The sequence below is a fragment of the Struthio camelus genome, chromosome 25, assembly GCF_040807025.1.
Source record: "Struthio camelus isolate bStrCam1 chromosome 25, bStrCam1.hap1, whole genome shotgun sequence".
Lineage (NCBI taxonomy): Eukaryota > Metazoa > Chordata > Aves > Struthioniformes > Struthionidae > Struthio > Struthio camelus.
The window spans coordinates 2,725,823-2,734,755 of NC_090966.1; the positions used below are offsets into that span (position 1 = coordinate 2,725,823).

At 55.1% G+C, this 8,933-nt stretch overlaps 1 protein-coding gene across 1 annotated transcript; it reads left to right on the forward strand.

The window, feature by feature from the left end:
- The first annotated feature begins 1,452 nt into the window (after window positions 1-1,452).
- On the forward strand, window positions 1,453-7,041 carry PRR29 (proline rich 29). The gene is made up of 6 exons (XM_068918756.1): window positions 1,453-1,530; window positions 2,189-2,291; window positions 4,387-4,502; window positions 6,375-6,556; window positions 6,699-6,769; window positions 7,010-7,041. Exons 1-6 carry the CDS (start codon window positions 1,453-1,455, stop codon window positions 7,039-7,041), a joined length of 582 nt encoding a protein of 193 aa, XP_068774857.1.
- Window positions 7,042-8,933: the final 1,892 nt, after the last annotated feature.

Consider the following 8,933-nt stretch of genomic DNA (forward strand, 5'->3'; position numbering starts at 1 on the left):
TGCATCTCGCTAACTGCAACGAGATGTCCCATGGGGTGGAGGGACATTTTGCCTCCATCTAGGACAATCATGAGCCTGTGGTGCACCAGCAGGGAACCTCAGTCTGATGGCAGACACCACTGAACCTTGAGAGAGCCCAACATCCAAAGTTATCCCGGGCTCTTGCTACAGCTGGTCACCCCAACTCATCTGCCAATGTTTCCTGTGAAGGCGCCCAGCCTGGATTTCCTATGAAGCTATGGAGGCACCCTGAGAGGTGGGTGACATGGCTCATATCCACAGGAACTTGCTGGTGCCTTGCAGATGGCTTCTGTCCCCTCTAGGTGCTTGAAAGAACATTTCCATAAATCCCAAGCAAAGGCTTCATAGAGGCACTATTGTGAGGCATGTCAGAGCTGTTCCGCTTGCCGGCAGCAGTCTTGCAGCGATATGATCTCTCTCTGAGGCTGAGAGCAGCAACATCTGAGATGGCCAGAATGAGAGGGTTTAGCAGCCCGGTTTATGGCTTTCAGGAGCTCCGAGCTTCGGTGAGCAGAAAATGCATCCCACTGGACTTTCTCTTTCTTGTTTTTCCGGCCGTGGGCAGCAGGGGGAGCATGAGGGGCAGGATTTCCACTGCCTCACCTCACATGGGACCCGAGGAGCACCCGGTGAGATGATCCGGCAGTGGATTCACAGCTGACAAAAGGGAACGTCCCTTGAACTGTGGATCTTGTTGCCACAGGGTTTGGCAGCTGCCAAAAGTTTATCTGGGTTCACAATAACTAGGTTCATTCGGGAAAGAAAAGGTCTATCAGGCTATTAAAGACAGGATTGCCCCTGGCGATCAAGCCCAAAATTGTGAGAGGTAGCAACACTGCAGGTGTGAATGTGGAGGGGCTGAGCAGCTCTGCCACTGTGACCAGGTCTTTCCCACCACTGGGACCAGTCCTCTGGGTGCTGAGCCCCTTTGACGGCTGGCTCTGTGCCACTTCTATGCTTGGGGGTTGGAGTGGTTGGGAGTCCTTGGGGAAACTTTGCTTTCTCTTAGCTCACTCTTGTAGTGCTTCCCTCCAAGAGGTGGGTCCAGCATTTGGGATTCATGCCCTTTTGTCCTGGACTCTGTGCTCAGCACCAGGTCGGGCAGGTGCCTGGGCTGGATCAGCCTGCAGTCCCTTGTTTCCAGGGAGCACACGCTTGTTTCCCTGAAGAGCACGGGAAGGTGCTCCAGACTCAGGAATATCATCCAGGGGCATGAGCTACCCTGACCGGTGTCTCACAGGACTGTGCTGTGGAGAGTACACCGGTGCTGGGTGTACATTGTGGGGAAAACAGCTCGAGGACAATACTTTTCCACTGACCAAACCTCGGAGGAGGGTTTGTTTAGGCCCAGCAGCTATAGCAACGAGCCCTGCTCCTGGCTGCAGCTTTCCTCATCCCTGGCTGCCTGTCGGCTGTGTGCCCGGGCAAGCAATGGACATGGAGAAGGCGGAGGAACCCAACGGGACCTGGGGGGAGACCCTAGCAGAGACCTATGTCATCCCGCATGAGGTAAGCCCTGGAGATGCAGCTGTGTCTCCTGGATTTATGGGACAGTCAGGGCTTGTGCAGGTCTTGCAGCTCAGGGTGGACCCTGCGTTGGAGGTGGGAACAGACTGGGGCTGGACAGGGCAGGGCGGAGGGGTGGGAGGTGAGATGAGCTGCGGTCTGGAGCAGCAAGGCCAGGATCCTTGTGAAACGCTCCCCTGCTCCCTATTTGCCAGGAGCCCCAGTCATGTCTCGAAGGAGAGTACAAGGGGACATATCCCCAGGCATGGGGACAGGCTGGCTTGCCTAGGTCTCCATTTGGGGGTCTAGGCTTGTAGCCCTCCCCTCAAAAAAACAGTGGTCAGTTTAGGCCATCCCCTTCTCCGAGACCCTCTTCTGTGCTCCCCACCTGAGCTCAGTGTTGCTCTCCTCCCTGACCTCAGCTCCTCTTCCCTCTTGACCTTGTGCAGGCTAGGGACCAGCCCTGGCTCCCACACTAGCCATGGGACCACCCAAAAGAGAGGAGCTCCCTTAATGTACCTTGACTCCTCAGCATCCTCTTGACACCCCTCCCTGCCTTATCTGAGGGGAAACAGGGGATTAAGTTAAGACAGGAGTGGGAGATCCCTGGGATTTTCCTTCCCCTCCTACATTTCAGCACTGACATGCCTAATCTCCCCGCGGGGCTCTGCAGATTCCCCAGCAGCCGTTGATGATCCTCCAGCAGCTTCCTGGGACCATCGCTGCCCTGGCTCGGCCCACCAGATGCCCACACATCCGGGAAGGTGCGTGACAGTAGATGTTGCAGCACTCCTGCCCTGCCATGCCAGTGTTGAAACCGTCTCAACATTAGTCTCTTCCTTTTCCAGCCATATCAGGACGAGTTAAGTAACGCTGCTATAAAAAGCAAATTTTGTCTCCAAACCATTTTGCAATGTCAAACTGCAACAATCTGAGCATTTGAAAGGGCGTTGTTCCTCCGTTCCCTGCCCAAGAGCATACCCGTGATGCGGAATGGGGGAGAAGACGAAGCCATTAACATCCCTGCAGGCCCCCATGCAATGGGATGAGACACAAGGGCTGGGGGATGTGGTGAGTGGGTGAGAGCTGATTCAATGCTCACTGTTTCCTCAGGCTCCCCTCTTTCCCCCAGGGCTGGAGGCTGTCTCCTGTGTATTGGTGTGGGTGGGTGTGTTTAATGCTGGTGTCACGCAGAGCTGTGGGACTTTGATGCCCATGCTCTGCACTCCACAATCTTGGCAGGGCCGGCCACCCTGTACTTTGATGACTCTTTTGCCCTACAAGATGCTATTTTTGGTGGCTTTGCCAAACTTGACATTTGGGCTGACTTTGGGCACACACAGGATGCTCCCGGGGAACAGCTTTGGCTGTTCTTTGAAGTCCACCTGTCTTTGACCTTCAAAATCCCATTTCATTTGGGTGCAGGGAGCTTCCCTAAAATTTACGATTGGAGGCCAAGGAGATATAGGCTCCTTGGGCATGCTAGGTGTGACTAGAGGGAACACGTGCCAGCCCCAGAGCCTGTGTGACGTGGCAAGTAGGAGGAAAGAAGGACTCTCTCCAAGGGCTTCTCCCAACCTCATCTAATCCAGAATCCAAAAAACTGTCCCAAGAGGGGGCAAAGGGGTAGAGAGAAGAGGCAAGAGGTCTTGTGGTCCCTGAGACAACACCCAAGGTGAAGCCCACGTGAGCCCAGTGAATATGTGCTCTTGGAGGGTGCTGTGGGACCTGCAACAAAACTCTGCTGCCCTGGAGCAGAGAGTAGCCTGCTTTGGCTCTCGGGTTATAGGCTCAAGAGGCTCCAATCTGGGGGCAAATGAAGTGATTCCGCTGCCCTGCAGAGGTGGGGAGATGTTGATATGTGATATGCCTACGAGACCCAAGTGTGGCCCCTCAAAGGCCTGCAGAAGGGACCAGCTGCTCACGACACGACGGCTTCCTGGCTTTTCACAGAGGGCCCCTGCGGGATGGATAGGATCCATTAAGAAGCAGCCAGACCCTGGCATGTTTTCTCCTCCTGGATCAATGCCAGGCTCCAGGCTTGTTCCCCGCTTGTTGCTCAGTCTCCATGCTGAAGCCTCCTCCCCAGACGTGCTGTAATGCTCTTTGCTGGAGGGATGGGTTGCCTCATAGACATCCCAGGACTGTGTCCTTGTGGCCGTGCGAGGATGTCAGGATCCGGCCACTGCATGAAGGGCACAGGAACGCTGAGACCTCCTTTTTCTAGGGCTCTGGCTAATGGGTGCTCACAGGTCTCATGCACAAACCCAACAGCGTGCTGCAGAGGACCTCAGAGAAAATTCCTCCAGCAGATTTGTAGACACTTGTAGAGAAACTTTCAGGCAGCAGTAAATGGGCATACATTAAAGCAATTCCTCCTTTGAGCTTTCCTTGCAGCCAGCCTGCTCTTGGCAGCCACACCATGGTCCCAGAAAGGCCTTGGGCTTGTAGCCAAGGGGATTTAGATGCTAACTTGTACATGTAAGCCTGATACACATCTCAGCAAGGTATCCCAAGTGTGCAGAGCTACATGAGCTGCAGAGGAGGGACAGGGCATCCCCAGCCTGCTCTTTATGCAGACCTGAGGTCCTTAGATGCTTGGTCCCAGGACTGCAGGTGGAATCAGCCCACCACAACCCAGCCTCAGCTCCTGCTGAAGCTGGGGGGGTTTCTGAGCTCTCCCAGCTGGGGCTGGATCCTCTGTGCGGTGTAGGGCTGAGCTGATCACACTCCCCACGTGCTGTGCCTTGCCCCTGTGCATGCTGCTGGGCAAGGGCTCCTGCTCTGCTGCTCCCTCATCTGTCGTGCATTGCTCTACTCTCTCCTCTCTCTGACGCAGAGCCCCTTACTCCTTGGCAGATTTAATCGAGTTGATGATGATTCAAAACTCCCAAATGCACCAGGTGGTGATGAACAGCCTAGCTGTGTCGGCACTGACGTCCTTTGGGTTCGGGCTATCTCCATCCACCGCCCAGGTAAGAGGGTGGCTGGATAATGCTGGGGACATGGGCAAATGTGCATTCCCCACCAAGGCTCTCCCAGGATTATGTCCTTCCCCGGTGACTTTGCTACATCTAAAGCAGCGTGTCTTGGCTTTGGCTTGGCAGGGTGGCCATGCCTTAATGGCATGGCTTTGCTGCATGTCATCGTGGCTAGGGCAGGCACCCTATTTTGGGGTAGTTGCCCTGCTCTGCTACGCATCAGGCAGGACCACAGAGCTAGTTCATCTCGTTTACTCTCCCTGCAGTCCATTGCACTGCACATTCCTACCCAGGTCAAGATGTGGCCCCAGGTCTTCCCATCTTCCTCCTGCACTAATGGCTGTGCAGCCCTTCAGCCCTCCAAGCCATGTCCCTGCTTCTTGCTTCTGCTCCTCTACTGCTGCCTTCGCAGTCCATCATGGCTGCAGGGTTAGGACACACTGACACAGGCCCTTGCTGGGCAAAGGGCCCTTACCAGCATTATTCAGGAGAGCAGGACACCCATGTACCTTTCCAGCACAGTGTGGCATCCCTCTGACTGCAGCCATTCATTTGTCACAGTCCAGTTCAGGCTCTGGCTTGCAGCCCCTTGGGGTTTGGGCAATCTTTGTCCTGGGCAGAGTTGCTGGTTTGACCCCCAGCTGTGCTAGCAGAGACCATATCCAGACTGCTTGGAGGTGATTTAGTCCAGCTGGGCAGAAACAGCTGCTAAAAGCTGTCTCCACTGCCCACTCCCAGGGGCCACATGGCTCCATGTCCCTGTCTTCCCACTGTTCCCCTCCCTGACTGCCAGGACCAGTCCCAGCTTGCTCTGAGCAAACCCCGCAGCTGCCCTGTATGGCCTGGTGTTTCTTTGGCCACCCACCCCCACGTGGCATTATATTGGCTGCAGAGTGATCCTGGTCCCTCTGCACTCATTGTGGCATGGACAGGGTGCAGAGCAGGCTAAAGCTGCTGAGCACTGAGGCTGAGCACAATTCATTAAGCAGAATGGCTCTGCAAAGGCTTTCATTTAAAAGTCCATCCTGAAACAAAATCAGATTAAACATTTCATCTCTGTTGGGGGGAAATAACTGCTGCTTTCTCGGGTGAGGCGAGAGATGTGCTGCGTGCAGTTGCCTCGCTCACTGCCAGCTGGCATCTTCAGGCATGCACCCTGCCCATGCTGCCTGCCCAGCACCCACCGCTTCACTGCACCGATGGATACCAGGCCTCGCTCATCACCACTCAGCATGGCTTCCCCAAAGAGTGGAGGAGCTGACACTGCTCTCCGAGCAGCTCTTGAGGTGGCCTTCCAGTTTTGGTGGTGCCTTCAGCGCTGTGCACCCAGCGTGTGCTTACTCCAGTGTGTGTGTGTGTGTGTGTTCTTGCAGCCATGCTTAGAACAGGGTTGCTGAATTGGCTTGCTCTAAAAATTTTCCAAAATAGCCCCATGGCACTAGCGTGACAGCCCCATGGCACTAGGGTGGGCAGAACAAATGGGAACAGCATGCAGAGGTCCCCTTTGTAGGGCTGAAATCTCCTGGGAGAGTGGGAGAATGGGGAGATGTTTCAGCAGTACTGGCTCCTGCAGATACTCAAGTCCCCATGAGCCGGGTTTCTGCATGGCTGCTGGTGGCCCTCAGGATGCTGCTGACATCCCATTCAGAGCCAGCTCAGGACTGGCTACAGCCTGAATGTTTGCCTGCCATGAGGCTTTGTGTGGGACAGAGCCCACCCAGCCAGGCCCTTGGCAGCACTGCAGCCAAGCACAGCTCTGTGTAAACCCTTTTACTGGTGCTTTGGTGAGTAGAGATGCGTGTGCCTGAGAGAGCTGGGCTGTTGAAAAGGGCCAAGCACAGCTCTGCTTTTTATTTCTCGCTGCAGATGACTGTGGTGCCTTGGCAGACTGACGGGGAAGGAGAAGCTGTGGTGTTTCACCATCACTACATCCCCTACTCCGATCCCCCTCCCATGCTGGCCTGGCCTGTACAAGCACCAGCACAGGCACGGAGACCAGCTGCCATACGCTACCTGGGCCCAGTCTCAGCAGCCAAGGATGGGGAGACGTGAGTAACAAGGGTGTCGCTTTATGCCACCTGGTGCAGGGCTCTGTGTGTGTCTGTAAAGTGCCTAGCACTATGGGACCTTTAGCCCATGCTAGAGGAGCAATGCTGGGCCAGCACTCACCCCGTCCTTGATCCTCTCCAGGAGTGCAGTGCCTCCTCCACCACCCCCCAGCGCTACAGGGACCGTGGGAGCCAATGTCCCGCCAGCCTCAGGTAAGGACATGTTCACCCTGTGGAGAGCTCTCACTCCCCTCCATGGTCAATCCTACCCTCCTGCATAAACCACAGAATGTGTCCTCCAACTCCCAGTTAAGGTCTGAGCCCTCTCTGCTCCCTCCATCCATCAGGTCCTGGGTGGCTTTTGCACAGCCCTGGCTTCCTGCTGGCTGTCAGCATTGCTGGGACAGGGCTGCTCTCAATGCCTAACTTCAAGGTCTCCCTTTCTCTTTGCAGAATACTACGACTTGGTGGAGGGCAGGCTGTGAGCTCCTTGCCTCCTGAGATGGTTTCTCCTGCACATCCCGGTCCCTGACCACAGAAGATCCCACCACAGCAAAAGCAGGTTCTGAGGGCACTGCCCCATGACACCCACCACCTTGGGGTGACTCATGGGGAAGAAGTGAATGTGCCCACCAAAATGCATCAGCCTCGGCTGTCTGGAGCCTGTCACTGAACCTGGGTGACTGCATGAGCCTGAAACAGGACAAGCCTTGACTCCATGTACAGGGTCCCTACTACAGCTCTCCAGAGGGGAACAGCTAGTCCATCCCTGCCAGGATAGTGGTCCTATCTGAACAACATGTCTTTCCTGCAGCCAAGCCCTGAGGACCCTGTAGAACAGGCTCAGTGTGGGCTGTGCTGTGCCCCCTTAGGAAATGCAGACAACCCTGGGGGCAGTGCCAACCCAGGTGGCCCTGGTCTCTATTAGTCCCTTCAGATCTTAATGCAGCACATTGCCTGTAATGAATTTGCTTTGCTAAGAAAGCTCCCTGCTGTCACTGATTAAGCATCTGTAATTAACCAGACTGCTGGCTTTGTGCTTGAGCACAGAGCTTCCCCACTAGCTCACCACAATGGGGATGAAGGGAGGCTGTGAGCCTCTCAAGCCTGGGCAGAATTAGTGCATGACACAGGTGCTGGGGAAATAAGGGGAGCTAGGCTGCTGATGGCCAGTCCTCAGAAGTGGAGCAGGATGCTCCTGCCTGCACCAGTCTGCTGCTCCCAGCTGAGCACAAGCTGGGAGAGCTGGGTCCTGAAGCCCTGTGGAACTGAGGAGGAATTTGTTAGCACAGGGTGGTTGATGGGATCTGGCCCGCTGATCCTTCCCAGAGAATAAGTTACCCTTGTGTTACCCTGAGCAGAATCTCTCCTGTGCCCATCTGTCCGTGTCCCCTCTGTGCACTAAAACTATGGGGATAAGTGGGGGCAGACGTCATTTGGATGTTGCCTGGATGCTAGAAGCTGCCCCCTGGCTCTGCCACATCCCCAACCCAGGCTCTGCAGCTCCAGGAACAGGGTGACGGCCCTGCTCTGACCCCACCATGGGTACCAGTGCTGGTTGATTCCTATATACCTCTCTGAATCCTGCAGGGGGAATGCTCTAGAGCCTGGAAAGGGGGGCTGCTGACAAGATTATAGGGTAGTTGTAGGGAGGCATTGCCTTAAAAGCAGAGCTTCTAGCAGGAAAATCTAGGGCTGGTGGTAGTCTGGGGCTCAGAGCATGCAGAAAGTAGATGATAGTTCTTCAGATATATAGATGATATATCTCTATACATCAGTAGCAAAAGGAAGACTAGGGAAAACGTGGGCCCGCTGCTGAATGGGGCGGGTGCCCTGGTGACAAAGGATACAGAGAAGGCAGAGTTATTGAATGCTGCCTTTGCTTCAGCCTTCACTGCTAAGGCCAGCCCTCGGGAATTCCAGACCCTGGGGACAAGAGAGAAAGTCTGGAGAAAGGAAGACTCTCCCTTGGTTGAGGAGGATCGGGTTAGAGATCATTTGTCCAAACTTGACATCCACAAATCCATGGGCCCCGATGGGATGCACCCACGAGTGCTGAGGGAGCTGATGGATGTTATCGCTAGGCCACTCTCCATCATCTTGGAAAGGTCCTGGAGATCAGGAGAGGTGCCTGAGGCCTGGGAGAAAGCCAGTGTCACCCCAGTCTTCCCAAAGGGCAAGAAGGAGGAGCCAGGAAACTACAGGCCTCTCAGCCTCCCCTCCATCCCGGGAAAGGTGATGGAACAGCTCATTGTGGAGGTCCTCACTAAGCATGTGGAGGACAAGAAGGTGATCAGGAGTAGTCAGCAGAGATTCACCAAAGGGAAATCATGCTTGACCAGTCGCATTGCCTTCTCTGATGGCCTGACTGGCGGGG

Bases quoted from the DNA above. Each gene is read 5' to 3' on its own strand.
- PRR29 (XM_068918756.1), top strand. From the start codon at position 1,453: ATGGACATGGAGAAGGCGGAGGAACCCAACGGGACCTGGGGGGAGACC. The intron at 1,531-2,188 runs GTAAGCCCTGGA...TAATCTCCCCGC, and splicing joins CCTATGTCATCCCGCATGAG to GGGGCTCTGCAGATTCCCCA. The intron at 6,770-7,009 runs GTAAGGACATGT...TTCTCTTTGCAG, and splicing joins CAATGTCCCGCCAGCCTCAG to AATACTACGACTTGGTGGAG.